Source organism: Sinocyclocheilus rhinocerous, unplaced genomic scaffold (genome assembly GCF_001515625.1).
Source record: "Sinocyclocheilus rhinocerous isolate Xijiao unplaced genomic scaffold, SAMN03320098_v1.1 scaffold533, whole genome shotgun sequence".
NCBI classification, from domain to species: Eukaryota; Metazoa; Chordata; class Actinopteri; order Cypriniformes; family Cyprinidae; genus Sinocyclocheilus; species Sinocyclocheilus rhinocerous.
In genome coordinates this window covers 273,773-292,780 of record NW_015642843.1, presented here as the reverse complement: position 1 = coordinate 292,780, position 19,008 = coordinate 273,773, and the positions used below count along the sequence as shown (strand labels likewise).

Genomic DNA, 19,008 nt, shown 5'->3' with positions numbered 1-19,008 from the left:
ATATTTGGCAGCACAACTGTTGATAATTCTAATAATAAATCAGCATATTAGAATGATTTCTTAAGGATCATGTGACACTTTATACTGGAGTAATGGCTGATGGAAATTCAGCTTTGCATCACAGAAATAAATTATATTTGAAAGAATATTAAAATAGAAACCATTATTTTATATTGTAATAACATTTTGCAAGATTACTGTTTTTTTCTGTATTTTTGATCAAATAAATGCAGCCTTGATGAGCATAAGAGACTTCTTTAAAAAAAAAACATTACAAGTCTTACCGATCCCAAACTTTTGAACGGTAGTGTACACACACACACACACACACACACACACACATATATATATATATATATATGTGTGTGTGTGTATGTATACATATATGCATGCACACATATATACTGCATATGTGTTTATATGTATTCATAGTAAACTTTGAACATTTTACAATTTTCATTCTTTGATAAATAGAACGCTTAAAACAGCAGCATTTATTTGAAATAGAAGTGTTTTGTAATATTACAAATTTCTTTCACTTTTAATCAATTCAATGCATGCAAAAGTATTAATTAATAAAAATTCACAGGTTTTGGTTGAAGATCTGCTGAACTTAAGTGTAACAATACGGAAAAATACAGAAAGGTAGACTGGGCACAAACACTGTTTCACAGTACTGTAAGTGCAGTACAGTAATGATGCTATTATGAACTTTAAAAATTCAGTTTTTGTATTACAAACCAAAAAGTTAATTGTCTTCTAAAGATACCTATTGACGATGTCAGCAACTTGTGTGTGCTCACTGGGATTACGTCTCTCTCTGACACTGGGCAGAGACAGAAGAGGCTCCTGGCCTCCGAACCCACTGTCTTCATACATGTCTGTGAAGAAGGGATCCTCTTCCAGCTCCCTGATGGAGAAACACAATGAGAGATCAACGATAAGCCACCATGAGAAGTAAGAGAATCTGTGTTCAGTCTCTCTGCTCACTCAGACTCTTCCAGGACATCACTCTCGACTCCATGTCTCTCGTCCGTGACCCCTGACCCGGGCAGCCTGTAGCTGCGTTTCTCAAGGTTACGCAGCACCAGATTGGTTAAGATGCTCTTGCTGGGCTTCTGCAGAAGCTCCTCAAAGAGACGTAACGTTGTGATACTGATCTAACAAAAGGCAAAAGAAACATTGTAACACACAGTGATGCTCTTAACAGTGAAAATGTATTAATCATTTAGCTCAGTTACCTCGTCTGAGATGTGATTGCAGTGTTCAATAAGGTGGTAACGTAGAATGTGTGTATGCGTGTCCTGTCGCTGTTCACAATGTGTGTCGCTGCCCAGCAGAAACTGAACCAGTTCCTCCAGGAGCGCAGGAGAACGTATGTGACGTACAGAACAGGACAGCAGAGCGGTGTGTACCAAGATACCAACCTCTGACCTGGACGACCAGAGTTTAAAAATTAACATCACTCTTCCTGTCATGCTGCAAGCTCACAATTCTGATGAATGTGTTCTACTCACATCTGAAGCAGATGAGGCTGAATGACTCCTTTAAGCCACTGAAGGTGAATTGCTCTGGCCATTTTAACACCAAGTACCTACAGGAAAAAAAATACATATGCATAATTATGTGCAATATGTTTATAATCATTATGACACCATTTTTATACCATAAATCTTAATTATTAAAAAGTACATAAAAAACAAATACAACTTTAAAAACAATCTTCAAACATCACATAAACAAAACTAAGCAAAAACAAAATAACAAAACAAAAAACCTATTTACTTTTTTTTTTTTTTAAGTAAAAAACAAAAACAAATACAACTTCTTTAAAATAGCCTTCAAACATCACAAAAACAAAAAGCAAAACCAAAATAACAAAGCAAAAAACGTAATTAAAATATATATATATATATAAAAGTAAAAAATAAATACAACTTATTTAAAACAGCCTTCAAACAAAATAACAAAACAACAAACAAAAAACATGAAAAATCATAATTATAAAAAAAAAAACAGAAAAAATGAATACAACTTAAAAACAGCTTTCAAATATCACACACACACAAAAAAAGCTAAAACAAAACAATATATAAAACAAAACAAAAACAAATACAACAAATAGCAGCTATCAAATATCACAAAAAAGATGATAAAAAAAAGAACAGAATGAGCTACAATGTGGACCAGATTTTATGGGGAAAGTTAAATTTGTCTATTTGGAAGTATCGTCAAGGTTTTGATATTAAATCTGAACAAATTTGATACAAATTTTATCTGAACATATTTTAATAATTTGTAATTATCAATTACTGTTATTTTTAGGTTGTTTAAAGCTAATGTACTTACTATTAGCTATTTTTGGAAACTGGAAATAGTGTCTTACACTCAGCAAAGTCAACTTTATTCAGGACATTTTTCAAACTAAAACAAATGCGCACACGTGATCAACACAAAAATAATGATTTTGTCAAACCCTTGGTGCTTCCTTGGTGAGCTCACTGCAGTAGTCCAAAAAGCAGAAGAACCTGTGGACGTTCTCACTGCCAGGAAACGATTGGTTCTCCTCTGTACTGTCCTGTGTGAACTGATCCCTGCAAAACCAACAACACATCTTCAGGATGAATATTTGCAATAGGCAGATAAGAACATGTCCACAAATAAAGTGAGTGTAAACACTTCATCGCTTCACAGCAAACACACACCTCCACTGTGCGCCGGAGAAGCTGTGAATGTCTGCAGGGTCGAGTGATGAGGGTATGAGGACATTTTTCGAACTAAAGCAAACACACATACACGATCAGCACAAAAATAATGATTTTGTCAAACCCTTGGTGCTTCCTTGGTGAGCTCACTGCAGTAGTCCAAAAAGCAGAAGAACCTGTGGACGTTCTCACTGCCAGGAAACGATTGGTTCTCCTCTGTACTGTCCTGTGTGAACTGATCCCTGCAAAACCAACAACACATCTTCAGGATGAATATTTGCAATAGGCAGATAAGAACATGTCCACAAATAAAGTGAGTGTAAACACTTCATCGCTTCACAGCAAACACACACCTCCACTGTGCGCCGGAGAAGCTGTGAATGTCTGCAGGGTCGAGTGATGAGGGTATGAGGCAGTAAAGTTCAGTCAGTCTCTGAGCGAGTAGATGACACAGTGGCGTTTCCTCAGCCAGCAGATGTCCAGTGTCTTCTTGTGGTAAACTGACCAGCAGCAGCAAACTCTCCATGGATCTGAGCACAACACGACTTTTCTAAGAGCGAGAGGGACAGAGAGTCTCATTAAAACTATGATTATGAACTCCAGTGCTCTGGGTACAGTTGTCTGGCCAATTCTAAAGATGTGTTCACACACAAGTCTGATCTAATAAATTTCACAGAAGTTCACAAATTAAATTTTATGCAAAAACTATCTACACCAAGTTGCATATTTGCCATTTTATACTTGATTATGAGAGTGAAATTCATTGGCTTTAATGCACAACACATCACTGAACTATAAACTGTATTTTTACAAATATGTAGCAAACAATTGTACTGGTTATTGTTTAACACATGGGTTCTTGGCCAAACCAAGGAGCGGCAAGGATCATTTTCTCTAACAGAGAGAGACAAGAGGGTGTAAATTAGACATTATTTTTGAGGGTCCACTTCACAGAGTGTATGGCAACCTAATGTTTCATAGAAACATTGGGTAAAGATTCGGTGACTCTACTGTATATGTTCTCTAAATCTTAAAAATGGTGCATAAAAGTGAACAAAATTAAAAAGTACATAAAATGAAATGCTCCAGATTCAAAGAGCAGGCAACTAACTGTAGAGGAGACTCAAGTCTAAAAAAATTGCAAAAAGTAAAACTTCTAGACCTTCACCATATAATATTACTAATTACTAATTAAGTAATTCAATTTAACAAACAAAATGTATATTATTCAATAAAAATAAATCAAATACTTTATTCTTAAAAGTTTTTTTTTAAAGCAAGGGGCCAACTTTTAAGCCTTCGCCAGACAAAGTTAATGTATATTAACAAATAAAAATAAATTAAATACTTTATACTTTACTTTTATTCTTTATTATTTTTTTTATAAACCAAGGGACCAAGAGCTTGAGGGTCTAAAGAAGAATTGAAAGAAAAAGATTTTACAAAATGTATTTTTAGGCCTGTCAAAGTTAACATGTTAACCTAATACATTAACTAAGTAAGTTGAATGAAATCATTTTAATTTATAACTTAATTATCATTAAATAATTATTTTATTTTAATGCCAGTTTTAGTGCTTGTTTTAGTTTGATTAACAATTAAACACCAAATGTGCATATAGTTTTGTGAAAACTATTACTAAAATAACTCTCCTTTATTGTGGTGTACATAAATTCAGGAATATTTTTTTGTTTTTGTTTCATCTACATATATACAAGTCTTGAACAATATAAGCTGCAATTTTTTCCCCCCATATGAATAACAGTATTCATATACAATGCCTAAATCACAATAAATCGGCTCATTTGGGATGCATTGCGTAAATTTAAATTAACTTTAAAACTTCAAAGGTCAGACTTGATGTGAACAAGTCTCAACAGCTCTGTTTAGTTGCACATCCAACCCATCCTACATCTCTTCCCAATGACTCACCTGACTTTTCCCCAGGTGCATGAGTACAGGGATAATGCCTGTGGCTGTCTGAGGTGAGCTGGAGGGATGAGCTCCGCTCCGGGCCGAACAGGAGGAGGCAGCGCTGGAAGAGGGAGCCCTCTCAGGACTGGAGGCTCCACTGCAGCCCTCCTCCACAGCCTCGTCTGAGGTAGAGCTGCACCTCTTCTGAGAGTCTTTGGTAATCTTTGTGATGGAGATGTGGGTGTGTTTGTTATTCATTTATCACAGCTTCACATTCTAAATGAGTTTAAATAACAGTCAATGCAGTAGTGAAAGAAGACACGATGAAGAAAGTACCTCAAGGATATAGTTGAGGACATAAGGGTCTTTTTTGACACGAGTGCAAACAACAAAAAGAAACTGAGACTCCTCTGTTTCAGTCTTTGAATCAGGGAGTCCACATAGATGGATTAGTTTCTATAACAGAAAGTGACAAAAAAGAAAAATATGATTTTATTTTGAAGGTACAATTCATAGGAATGCAACCTAATTTTCCATGCAAATGGATGGAAAATGGATGCTTCATGCCATAAAAATAATGATTCTACTGCATATGCTATCCAAATGTAAAAAATCTACATTGCAATAAAAATCAAAATCATGATAAAGTGTACAAAATTAAATTCTGGCAAATAAATAAATATAAACAAAACAATTTCTATTGTTCTATTGTTATAATACATCTGTTATTACTTACACTACTGTTCAAAGGTTTGAGGTCGGCAAGATTTTTTTTTGGAAAAATATTGGATGCAATAAATTGATCAAAAGTGACAGGTAAATATACATATATTTCAGATAAATGCTGTTTATTTAAACTTTCTATTAATCGGAAGAACTCAAAAAAATGTATCATGATTTCTACAAAAATATTAAGCAGCACAACTGTTTCCAACATTGATAAGAAATGTTTCTTGAAAACAAATCAGCACATTAAAATGATTTCTGAAGGATCATGTGACACTGAAGACTGCAGTAATGATGCTGAAAATTTTGCTTTGATCACAGGAATAAACTACATTTTTAAATATATTACAATCGAAAAGAGTTGTTTTACAATATTCCTGTTTTATTGTATAGTAAAAATATAAAACAATATTCTCAACCCCAAACTTTTGAATGCATTTGTACTTTACTTACATCAGTTATTATAACAGTTATTTTACATTTTAAAACAGTTTTTAAAAACACTTATTGTTCCAAACCCATATATTATTTTTTATTTTTTCAAAGCAACAAGAAATTTTCATGCAGCTCTTTTTCATTCGATAACAGTCATCCTACTGATAATGTCATACCTGTACGGGCCGATAGACGTTGATTAAATGCAGCACAGGTTTCTGAATCTGGCTCAGGACTTTAGAGAAGAACAGCATCACTTGTTGACTCATGCCAGGAGGATACTGTACAAAGAAACAATATTTCAGTTCAGTTACATCTTTAAATATCTTTAATCTCTGTCTTCAGGCCGTGTTCTCGTACCTGTGCTTTTCCCAGCGTGCAAAGAGTCTCTAGTATTTTGTGCTGGAGCAGGTACTCCATGCAGGGGCCCGTTTCCTCTCCTTGCTGTGTCTCCTCAAACACCAGGATGTCCAGTATCTGTCTGAGCCGCCATGGGATGTCTGTCTGCTTCACCGGACGAGACTCATCTTTGTGCATGAGACAAACATACAATTGAAACTTTTGTTTTTTTCTTTACCTTTCCTCTTTTTTTCCCTAAGGCATGGCATAATTCAATGTTTAACACACTTTGTGTGTTATAAACACTCAAATGCATAGTAAATTACTGCTTAACTTGAATTTACACATATAGTTTTACCTGTTGTTTCAATGTAATAGTTGGTTATTGCTTTCCAGTGATCCACAAAAGAGTCCAGCAGGTTTATCGATGGCTCCCTCTGTAAGAATCAGAACAGAATCAACTGTATTTTCTATTTTACTGAAATTACACTTTATTGATTCTATACGATCACTAAACACTGAGTTCCTGTAAATGCTAAATCCTTCTCTGTAAAACATAAAGGTGGTTTTGAGTAATAAGCATAAAAAAGAGGTTAAATTCATGGATAAGCAGTTAGATGACTTTTTATTTTATATACACACTACTTTTCAAAAGATTAAGAAAAATACTTGTTTTGCCACCTGGTTTACATTTTGTTATAAAGGCAAGATATTTTAGGTGTGATTTAGGCATAGAAATATTTTATGTATGTTTATGCATGTGTGTGTGTGTGCTTAACTTGAATTTACACATATAGTTTTACCTGTAGTTTCAATGTAATAGTTGGTTATTGCTTTCCAGTGATCCACAAAAGAGTCCAGCAGGTTTATCGATGGCTCCCTCTGTAAGAATCAGAACAGAATCAACTGTATTTTCTATTTTACTGAAATTACACTTTATTGATTCTATACGATCACTAAACACTGAGTTCCTGTAAATGCTAAATCCTTCTCTGTAAAACATAAAGGTGGTTTTGAGTAATAAGCATAAAAAAGAGGTTAAATTCATGGATAAGCAGTTAGATGACTTTTTATTTTATATACACACTACTTTTCAAAAGATTAAGAAAAATACTTGTTTTGCCACCTGGTTTACATTTTGTTATAAAGGCAAGATATTTTAGGTGTGATTTAGGCATAGAAATATTTTATGTATGTTTATGCATGTGTGTGTGTGTGTGTGTGTGTGTGTGTGTGTGTGTTTAAGCACATTTTTCTCTCTTCCTGTCAGAAACTTGTCCAGACCTGCGCATTTCTGCACCTTCCACGTGAACATACTCTCAAATGATAAACCCAACAGTGTGTGATCAATAAAAAACTCTCACATATATCGTTTACTATTTAGAAATAGCACATCTATGAACTTAATAAACAATAAAAGATAGTAAATCACCGCAAGTCTGGTGTTTAGTGTACTGTGTTCAACTACTGTAGCACAATCTTCACATAAAGTACTGAACGTCGTGACAACACACTGACAATCTATGTAATTGCATATTTCGTTCATATAGAGCAGTTAAATAAGCCTATAACACTTTTATAAAGTTTTACAGAATTGTGCAACAGTCTCGAGAGTTATTCTACATTAGCTAGACTAAGCTAACAGGCTAGTTTAACGACATTCAAAAGTCAGTGTTTACTTACTGTTTCCAAGGCCTGCTGCAGAAAAGCCGTCACTTTATTAAACATGTCCATAGCTGGATCCCAGCAGAGCTTATCAAATTTTATATTAAGTGTGAGACATCTTTATATCGTTATACAGCGCTAGTGTAGAGTGTAAACATTGTTTATGTGGCTGCTTAGCTTGAGCGATACTATCTGCCTGCAGTAGTGATAGCAAACACTGACCCCCACTGACACGACAGCGTACACTACAGAGAAGACTGGGAAATATCACAAAAAATAAACATTTAATTTTCAATTTATGTTGAATTTATCTCCATATCTCAAAATTATCAAGTGCACTGCAGAAAATGTTATAAAATAGGCTATTAATTTGATAAACACCATAACACTAATAACATTTGAAAAGGTACCTTAATTTAGATTTCATGAGGGTTTTAATGAAATTTCCTGTGGGCCATCACCATGGTTACTCTTGTAGAAAATTAGTGTACTTAATTGTGTTGAGTGTATATTTGTAGTGTAGTTTGAATTTTTTTAATATATTAGTAAAGACTTGCAGATAATATAATCTTGCTGAAAGAAAAGACCACTTAAGTGCACTTAGAATATACTTTCATGACTTTTTTTTATGAACACACTTAAGTACACTTTTAAAAAGCGCATATAATGTCAAATGTAGAGTTTTACTGTAATACAGTACATTATAAATGATTATAATAATCGTTTGTCGTGCTTTAATGAAGTGCATATTGACTATGGCTAACTTGTTAAAGCATGTGGAAAGTACTTGATTATAATTTTAACTGTAGTTTTTTAATTACAGTTAATACAGGGGTATAGCATCTGGGTATACACGTGCATATGGGCCTGGGCTGATTGGGGGCCTGCCGAGGGGGGACCTTTTAATTAAAACAAGGGAACGTATATATATATATATATATATATATATAATTTTTTTCAGGGCTATATTGCTGCCATAGAATTGCATCATATTTAAAAAAAACTGTGAGGTTGATAGCTTGGTAGCTATTTGAAAAGACTGTAGCACATCTAGCTTCAGTGACACCTGCACCATTTTAATTATCTTTCTTTCATTTTAATTCTCTTTTATTGAAAGACTATTGAAAGTAGCCATTCTTTCCACTGAGAATACATGAAGTCTTAAATTAAACACTAAGGACATTGTAGATGAATTTGCCGAAAGAAAGGCGCTGAGAATTAAATTAAATTAATTGCAACAAAATGTGAGTAGTGAGTAGTTTTTTTTTTGTACTTTCTTTTTGTCTTTTTGCGTTTTGGGCCTCTGCGCCGAGAGTTTGTTTGCATTAGTAAATATGGTAGTGTTTTAGTGCCATAATATTTTAAGAATAAAGTCAAATTTATGAGATTAAAGTTGGGTTATATTGCGTGAATAAAGTTCATCGCTGAGAAATTTTTGATTTTTGACTGATTTATGTAAATAATTTAACAATGCAGGCACAGTTATTTTGTTGGCGTACTGAGGTTTCGACTGTTATGGCTATTTACTATTTACAAGCTGTTTTATTGACGATTTTCTAAACACTGATTGATCGATTACATGACACATTCATTTTATGAAGTTGTTCTGGGTTGTTTTTTTTCAACATGTTTGTTGATATTCATTCATGTTTATTTCGTGCTGTAACTAGTAGAAAAGAGGAAAAGATGATTGATTCACATGCCTCTTGAACTGAAGTGAATGCAGTCATCTCACACCACATTAAAGAGCGGAAAAACACATTTATTTTTTGTATGCATGTTTGTATTGCTTGTTTCATGATACAGTTGACAGAATTTAAAGGATATGATTTGCGTTATATTAAAACAAATCGCTTATTGTGGTTATTGGGTGGCATTTATACCATCAATAAAACAGCTTGTGACTAGTGATGTAATGGGATTTACCTCACAAAAGACAACAATAAGAAGCGCTGGAGCTCACGTTAACCTATAACGTTTGGAGGGCGTACAAATATTGTTGCATATGGGCCCGGGGCTGACTTGCTATGCCACTGATTTTCATTTCATTGAACACAGGCTTATCACTGGCCTACAGTCCACAGCATTTATTTTTTGTATTCTGTCTACTATATTTTCATGTTTATGTAAACATGCACTGAAGTCTTTGGATGCTGCATCACATCTTGCTGGATTTGAATCATGAGTTTAAAGTGTTTAAATCAAGACAACAACACAAGAATCATTCAGTTTCAGCTCTAAGTTTATTGCATTTCATTGAATATCATTTAATGTATTTTGAACTCTTTGGTCATTTTATTTACCTAATTGCCTTGAATATGTATTTGATTTCTATCTACTCATAAATCTGGTTTATAGCAGGTGTTAACTGTGATTAACAATCATTGCTAATGAAGGGCGGGGTGGGGTTGCTATAAACCATTAAAGCTCATTTGATTAGAGAGAATAACCACTCGTCCTCCTGTTGTCAACCACCGTGTCACACCCCCCACCAATTTGAAATCGTGTATAAAGACGTAGCTACTACTTAAGTAGGTTAAAAGCACTCAAGCATAAGTATTTCATATAAGTTTAAACTAATACATGTTCATTTAATTGCAATTAACATGCAATTAAGTGCCAGAAAACATTGCATTCAGTTCACACTTTTAAAGTCTATTCTTTTGATCTCAGAGAAAATTGAAATGCAAACTCTTGTCGTTTTGCACGACAGACAGGATGATAACAGCACAGTCTGACACCATCAGAATGATACTGTATCTACAGAAAACAAGCAGAAAAGACGAACAAGATTCATAGACACAGAAATGAGGCTTTATCCAGCATTACTTCATTTATTGTAGAAATATGTTCATCAGTGGTGTTTTGGTTCTCCACAGTTATCTTTTGTACAGCAATATTAGGCCATCCTTGTCTTAACCAAGCTACCAAACTATACAGAAAAAAACCTTCCCTGAAGTGGGATCAATACCAGCGAAATCTCTTCAGCTGTAAAGACAAATCAAAGCTTCATAAAAAAAACATGGATAAAAAAACACGGTTAAGGCACATTATTAGAAAAGCTCGACACATAATATACTGTATGTGCATTGGAATAAAAAGTACAAATGTTGATAAATTACCACAGATTTGTGAGTCTTGTGAAAATAAAAATAAGAAAGAGGTAATTACTCTTCAATAATCAATAATCAGTTAGCAATACGCATATCCTGTCTGATCTTCACACTGACGATTCCTGATTTTGACCATGACAATGACTTCTTGACAAACCGCAAACACAGTTTAGGTCGGGTTCAAAACAGTGCAAAGTGATTTACATAAGGATAAATACTGTGCTATAATGATAAACATAAAACTCTACTTTATGTAAATGTGCCACTCTCTAGACATAGAGTTATTCAATACCTGAAATGTTGGTGTCAAAGTTATCTTTAATTTCTGAAGAAATGTACATCAGTATCATAATCTTAAAAGACATTTACTCCAATTGTAAAATGTTTTGCGGTTGCTCCCTAACAATCTTGCAACTTGATGAAAGTTTGCATGCTGACAGAATATGCTGATAAAAGAGTTTGTTTGGTCAGTTATTTTCGTAAAAGTACCACGTACCCCAAAAAAGAACACAAACTTGACAAATCCAAACCACTGCATGATCCACATGCTTGGAAAGACTATTATTTTCAGTGCAATATTATATTGACAATATGAGGGGGATGTGAGAGAGTCTTCTCTTGATGTCAACCTGAAGCTTTGGTTTCCCACTCCTACAAACACAATCAGAAAGTGGTTAAGGGTCAGTGCAGTTTTAGTTAATACATGACACATAAGTTTCAATAGAAATGACATTAAAGTATATTTTAGTTTACCATGAACTTAAATACTTTTACAGGGTTTCTGCAAGTTTCATGAAGGTAAAGTTAAAGACATTAAATTAAATTACCGATTAAAGAAAATTAAAGGAATAAAGGGGACATAATGTATCATTATGTTCTCTAAATGTAAATGTCTAAAGAAAACACAATGAATTCTTAAATCAAGATAGAAGCAAAAAGGAAACATGAAAAGTGTATGAAAAATTTATTAAAATGTAGTGGAAAAAATCTGCCAGTGGGCTCAGAAAAGTCTTAGATCTAAGGGAAAACAAGTTTTCATTCCCCACTGACAGATGTTTTAAGCATAAACTCACTTAATTACTTTTGTTTAATTTCTCAAAGAACAAGACTAAATGTATGTAATTAGTTGAAAAAGTTAATAATACTGACAATGATATTCATTTAGTTGCAGTACATGCAACATTTAATGGCATAACTTTATGAATTTAAGACTTTCTGCGATTTAAGACCTTTTAGTGGGTGAATTAAGGCTTATTAAGACCTTTTTAAGACCTGCAATTTTATTATTTTACTTCACCTTTAGTTCAGTTGACAAAAATGTTTTAATAATTTATTTAACAATAATGACCCTGGGTGACATTTACTGAGGAAAATGAAGTGTTGGTCTTGATCATATAATTTGTGACTGTTAGTTAATCATTAGTTTAGTTTCTTCTGTGCAACACGGAAGGAGATATTTTGCAGAGAGTTTCAATCCTTTGTCCATTTAGTCCACAAGTCAAAATAAGTAAAAAAAGTCACAGAGTTTGGTTTTAGTTGTACCTGTAGCTTCATTATGAATTCATCTACCGAGTCATCTGGAAATCCAATACAATCATAAACGCATGAGGTAGTCTGTGCATTGTGCTCACGCTGAAGGAATCTTACCTTCCTCCTCTGGAAGACCCTGCCATGCTCCATAAACAGGGCAGACGGGGCTTTCTTCAGGGTGCTTTTTGCTGAGGCAGTTCTTCTCAAGAGTGGGGTCAGAAAGCCACCCTTTGAGAGACAAAGACAGAGGTGAGTGTTCAAGAGTGAGTGTGTGTTATGCACATTTCCTTTTATGGGATGAAATGATGAAATATCCTGAATGACTCAAACAAGTCACAGTCATTGGAAAACATTTCCAAAGTCATCAGACTGCTCCAGTGAGTCTACTCATCTTTGCGTGATGAAGTAGGATGTAATGGTGGGTTAAAACAGCTCTTATCTGAGCGTTATTCTCTGCTCCTCTGGGAGGAAGTGGCTCCCAATCCAACCCACTGTAATTACTGAACTCACAACGGCAGCAACAACCGACAAACAAAGCACCAAACAGTAGCCAAAAATCTTTCAGTTTGGAACAAAAGGCTGAAATATGACACCAAACAACACCTGATAGTAGCCCAAAATGAGATCCCATCTTTGTCTCATGTAATTGATCTTGCAAATCAATATTAGCTTGTTGCAGTTACACAATCCAAACAACAGGTGGCAGTGTAATAAAAGTTCAGCGGTTCAGTCATTTACTGACACCCAACTACCACTTTAAACTGCTCCTATAAGCCCTTTCAAAAAATACTGTTATTACCATGTTTTTTTTTTTTTTTTGACTATGTACCAAGGATAGATACCGTGGTTTTTGGGTATTGCCTTGGTGCAAAAGGGTACTGTGGAAGAGCCATGATACAGTGATGGTAATGCCATCATATCAGGGTTATTAGTTAAACTTATATTATTTCAGCTAGTTGCTAAGGCAAATCTTTTTGTTGAACTACTAAAACTAAAATAAAAAAGTTATAAAAACTACATAGATACACTCTAAAAAATGCTGGGTTATTATTTTTTTTATTCATTTAAAAAAAAAATATATTTTATATTTTTTATCCAAGTGCTGGTTAGTTTTTCTGTAACTAAGGTGCTGTGTCATTTTCAGTGTAGGGTTATTTTTTTTCTACCCAACCGCTGAGTTTAGCCTGTCTCAGACAAAACAACCCAGCTGCTGAGTTCCAGTCAGAGCATGGGCTTTTTGTGTCCTCTACAGGAGAGAGCGGTTCTCAGCACCGCTGATTTGGTGCACTTCTTCAGTGAAATAAAGGTTTGTATACGTTTTATTTCATTTGTAAAGTATTTACTGTGCTGTAAATTATATTATTTTACGCAACGCAACATAAGGACGAGATGTCAGTGAGCAGTCGCTTCGCATTATTGACCAGTGGTTTGAGTCTTCCCTCTCAGATAGGTCCTTCAAGGTATCTTGGAGAGGTGAGGTGTCCAAGTCGCAACATCTAACTACTGGGGTACCTCAGGGCTCAGTTCTTGGACCACTTCTCTTCTCTGTCTACATGGCATCATTAGGTTCTGTCATTCAGAAACATGGCTTTTCATATCACTGCTATGCTGATGACACTCAACTCTACCTCTCATTCCATCCTGATGATCCGACGATAGCTACTCGCATCTCAGCTTGTCTAACAGACATTTCTTGCTGGATAAAGGACCATCACCTTCAACTCAACCTTGCCAGGGAAGAACTGCTTGTTGTTACATCAAACCCATCGTTTCATCACAATTTCACCATCCAGTTAGGCACATCAACCATAACTCCTTCAAAAACAGCCAGAAACCTTGGAGTTATGACAGATGATCAGGAACTCAAGTTCGTTTCCCCTCTTGGTGCGGACCTTTTTGGCAGGTGTGAATACAGCAAGCGCACTCGGGTGCGGACCAAACAACCGTACCGAGACCCAGCTGAAGAGGTGGTCTCGGTCCGCTTCCAAACGAACTCTGGTACAGTTAGTTTAAGGTGTGAATATGACCTAAAACTGCCCGGTCCTGCAGATTTACTATCTGTTTTCTTTTTATTTATTATATAATTAAAAAAACCTTGCTACATGTACTGCGTTAAGCTAACTGAGACTTGTTAAAAATCGCTGTAAAAAAATGGCCAAATTTTGACAGTAACATGCTGTTTTCCATTAAAACAGTGCATTCTGGGTAATATTTGTCATTTTCGAGAAAGTAGCCTGCTGCTATATATCGTCAATTAACAGCGTTCAAAGTCGACACTCAGAGGCTGTGTTTCAAATCACACCCTACATCCTCATTCACTATTCACTACATGAGTTTACTAATAGTCCACCTGACAGAGAGAATGAGAACTAATGAGTGAATTCAGACACACTGATGAACAGCTGCTGTTAACAAGCAGATTCACTGATGGAAAGAGAAACAAGACAAACACAAGAACTACAGCTGACTTCAGCCACAGCCTTAGACGAAATCAGCTGAAGATTTAAACAACTCAACAAACAGCTTTACCAGCTTCATTCATTACTAACCAGACTGACTTTATTTCTGTCAGATGTCTACAGAAGATCTTATTGAGAAATACAGAGGTTTAGATGATGATGCTTTATTGTTTCGTTTGACATTACCATTGTGGAGATCAGTGTTTACTTTAGTTGGGCTCCTGACCCTTGACTTTTAAACATTAGTTTTAGTTCAATTGCTATAGCTGTGTTTTTATGATACAGTTGTTGTAACAAAAGTATTATGGTTTGTCAGGTCATGTTGGCTGTTCTCAATAATCATCATCTAGCAGACTTGACTTAGAGTCTTGCTGGACTTATTCGTAGTCTGATTATATGAGTGTTTTGCATTTTTTTTTCTTGTGTTTTATGGCATGAGATTGATCAGTGCTGTGACAACCAGAAAATAAGGATCTAACCGTTTGGGTTTAAAATTTTATTCGTTTTTGCCATAACAAACATGTTTTAAAAACCAAAAAAAAAAGTTAATATTAAAAGGTCAAGGTTCAAGAGCCCAACTAAAGTAAACGCAGATCTCTATCATGGTAGTGAAAAAAAAACCATCTAAACCTCTGTAACTCTCAATAAGATCTTCTGTAGACGTCTGACGGGAATAAAGTCAGTCTGGTTAGTAATGAATAAAGCTGGTGAAGCTGTTTTAGGAGTTGTTTAATCAGATCTTGAGAGATTTAATGCCTTCCTTTATTTCAGTTGATTTCATCCAAGGCTGTGGCTGGAAGTCAGTTGTAGTTCTTGTGTTTCTCTTTCATTCAGTGATTCTGCATGTTAACAGCAGCTGTTCATCACTAATCATCACTTAATTAATCACAGAATTATCTCATTAACTTCACTGATTCAGTGTTACTCTAACACTCTGTAGTGTGCACACATTATAAGTGTTCATTTAAAACTGAGGATTTTGTTGTGGGGATTAAAGGGTTAAAGAAAAAACAGCATGAAACGTAATTTAACAGTAATAAACTGTTATTAATTTACGGCAACATACTGTAGAAAAACAGTAACATGCTGGCAACCAGCGCTGCCAGTAGATTACCGTTAATTCAAGGAAAAAACAGCTATATACTGTAAAACATAAGTCAGATTTACCAAACAAAACAAGTTAATTTCACTGAAATATTAGTGAATGTTCATAGAAAAAAAGTTATGCAAAGTCATGAACTGATAAGGAGAACAAATATTAATCTGAACTGTATTAATGTGTTTTTGCACAAGAGTTAGTTTAATGTAGTTTTGTGGGTCACCATTGTGCTGGAGGGTAGAGCCTGTGCTTCAGTCAATGATGAGCCACAAACACGCTTTTTAGTACATACATGTGTACTATTGCTAGTTAATGACAATCTACAAAGATTTGAGTAAAAGTCATGTTTTGGTTGCTTTATTATTACACTTTAAGTGTTTGCGGTTTTATATTAAGAAGTATTTCTTCTTAGTGGACTCAAATGAAATACATTCACTGTACTAACACCATATAAACACTAGTTTTTTTTAACTTCGAATGGTTTGAAGCAATCGGTTTCCAAAATGAAATGAGTTACCACATGGTATAATCACGGTAACATACTGTAAAAATGAAGAGCTGTAAATTAACGGTAGAGAGCTGTTGTCCCCATTTTGTAAGTCGCTTTGGATAAAAGCGTCTGCTAAATGACTAAATTATTATTATTAATTATTATGATGGAAATGCCATTTGCCTTGTATAACATTCGTTTTTATTCGTTATAATTTTATTCAATTTTATTCGTTATAATACTGAGTTTAATTTAATTTGATGTTAAAATATGTTCTCTAATCTCAGTACTGTTTGTTTGTCACAAATCAAGCCTCTGTGGCTCCCTCCGATCACCACCAGAGGGAACCGTCACCGGAGTACTAACTGTTCTTAAGGACTTCATTTCCCATCACCCCATGCCTGAGACTGATTACCTGCACAGGTGCTTATCATTATCATGACTATTTAATCAGTGCCTACCTTACCCTCGTTGCGAAGTCTTGTTTTTGCTACTGCTGCCATTTCTGAGCGTTTATACCTTGTTTGATTACCTGTTGCCTACCTGGATTGTCTAGACCCGTCTGATCGTTCGCTGCCTGCCTCTTTGACCTTGCATTGTTATTGGATTTACTCTCTTCTCTGTCTGCCGCCTGCCTCGACCGTTTGCATGGACTCAGGTTATGATTCTGCCTTGCCTACGTTACCCCTGTATACTGTTGATTGAACTTTGCCTGTCTGCTTGTTAATAAAGCTGCACATGGATCCCAACGTCACTGAATCCTCATTACACACGGCATCTTTCAGCTACGAGTGAAACGCGAGACCGCAGTCTGAAGTTCGCAGCTCCCAGCAGCCCTTCACCGGCTCAGATTTCAGCGACACCCCGGCACGAGAATTAGCACTATTTCGGTAAAAAGTGATTACAGAGAACGATTGAATACACTTAAATTAAAATTATATTTTTATGTTAATTTTTTTAATTCTAAAATGCTTGTTGAATGAGTTTAAATGTATGTAATATTGTACACTATACTGCATTCACCCAAATAAATTCAATTTGTCTTGTATTTTGTCCATGTTTTCTTGCTTAATAATAAATGTTCATCTTTTTATTATTGCTGTTGCCTCTAGTAATTCTGTGTGTGATTTTGTAATAGTTGATTTAAATAAAACACCCCAGCATGTTGGGTAAAAGCATTAACCCAACCAGCTGTCAAAACATTTATAAAAACTAAAAGTATCTAATTGATACTAAAATAACACTGCATCATACTTTGAAAAATTCCATGAATTTACTCAGTATTCCAAGAAAAACAAGGTACTACTATGGTAAATGTCCAAACAAAAAAAAACATGGGAGTACAGTGGTTCTGTTTGGTACTTTTTTGTAAGTGTGGAACCACCATGGTATTTTTGAAGTGCCATGGAGTACCAAATACCATGATGCATGAATATGGTAATCATTCAGTACCTTGATACAATATCAAAGTACCATGGTATTAGAATCATTGAACCATGGCACTGGCACAGTGCTTTTATTGTAGGGGAAGTATGAGGCGGAGGTTGTTACCTGTGCTCGTTCAGTGCAGAAAGCGAGGGAGCGTCTGAAGGAGTTCCGTTTAGCTGGCTTCGTCCCCACGCTCACGAGGTTGACCTCTGACCCTGCTCGCAACTGCACACGTCTCTTTCCTGTCAGATCCAGCTTCTGCACACCCCTCTCAATCTCAAACACTTTTGTACCTAAAAACATAAACACACACACATGATATACACTACCAATCACCTAAGATGAATGTTTTTGAAAGAAGTCTTATATTTTCACCAATGCTGCATTTATTTGATCAAAAATACAGTAAAAACAGTAATATTGTGAAATATTATTACAATTTAAAAGAACTGTTTTCTATTGTAATATATTTAAAAATGTAGTTTATTCCTGTGATGCAAAGTTGAATTTTCAGCATCATTGCTCCAGTCTTCAGAGTCACATGATCCTTCAGAAATCCTTCTGAAATGCTGATTTGCTGCTCAAGAAACATTTTTTAGTTTTATCAATGTCTTATTATTATTGTGATGCAGTTTTTAGGATTTTTTGATGAATAGAAAGTTAAATGAAAAACAATTTATTTGAATAGAATTTTTTTTAAACATGATTAAAGTCTTTACTGTCACTTTTGATCTCTTTTTTTTTTTTGTATAAAAACCAACCACTAATATAGTAAACAATATGAACAGTGTCAGTAAAGAGCTTGAGCTTTAACTTGTGAGCGGAATATTTTTATTGTGCGCAGTTTCTAATTAAGCTATAATTTTGTGTTATTCCACCACAGAATGCTTTTAATCACTATACATCATTTGAGATGTGGTGGAAATGACAATGTGTGGAAATCTTCAAGACTTTCAGAAAAATAAACAGAATTCCCCTCTGATGCATGTGTGTCCACTGTTGCACATTGTTAATAGGCAAATTAAACTAGTTTGAGTGTGAAAAGTGTTTTAAGAGTGTTTATTTTCTAAAAGGTAGTGTATTATTTTTCAGTTTTGTGGATGTT

General features: G+C 34.9%; 2 protein-coding genes across 3 annotated transcripts in view; both read right to left on the bottom strand.

Annotated features, from left to right (window-relative positions):
• The window catches only part of fhip2b (FHF complex subunit HOOK interacting protein 2B), a 14,014-nt gene extending 6,004 nt beyond the window's left edge, over nt 1-8,010 (bottom strand). The window contains exons 1-12 of the mRNA XM_016574136.1: nt 7,803-8,010; nt 6,923-7,001; nt 6,141-6,307; nt 5,957-6,061; nt 4,956-5,075; nt 4,638-4,841; nt 3,059-3,255; nt 2,830-2,947; nt 1,518-1,594; nt 1,242-1,434; nt 991-1,160; nt 770-910 (exon numbers count right to left, since the gene is read on the bottom strand). Coding sequence (XP_016429622.1) covers nt 770-910; nt 991-1,160; nt 1,242-1,434; nt 1,518-1,594; nt 2,830-2,947; nt 3,059-3,255; nt 4,638-4,841; nt 4,956-5,075; nt 5,957-6,061; nt 6,141-6,307; nt 6,923-7,001; nt 7,803-7,853 — 1,622 coding nt within the window. The 5' untranslated portion in view covers nt 7,854-8,010. The remainder of the gene's footprint in view (nt 1-769; nt 911-990; nt 1,161-1,241; nt 1,435-1,517; nt 1,595-2,829; nt 2,948-3,058; nt 3,256-4,637; nt 4,842-4,955; nt 5,076-5,956; nt 6,062-6,140; nt 6,308-6,922; nt 7,002-7,802) is intronic.
• A 2,642-nt stretch (nt 8,011-10,652) lies between these two features.
• The window catches only part of LOC107756842 (actin filament-associated protein 1-like 2), a 41,088-nt gene continuing 32,732 nt past the window's right edge, over nt 10,653-19,008 (bottom strand). Inside the window, exons 13-15 of one of the 2 annotated variants that reach the window (XM_016574138.1) lie at nt 18,027-18,196; nt 12,545-12,655; nt 10,653-11,548 (exon numbers count right to left, since the gene is read on the bottom strand). In XM_016574138.1, coding sequence (XP_016429624.1) covers nt 11,522-11,548; nt 12,545-12,655; nt 18,027-18,196 — 308 coding nt within the window. In that variant the 3' untranslated portion in view covers nt 10,653-11,521. Of the gene's footprint in view, nt 11,549-12,544; nt 12,657-18,026; nt 18,197-19,008 lie in introns of both variants that reach the window. The other variant, XM_016574139.1, reaches the window with a different exon arrangement.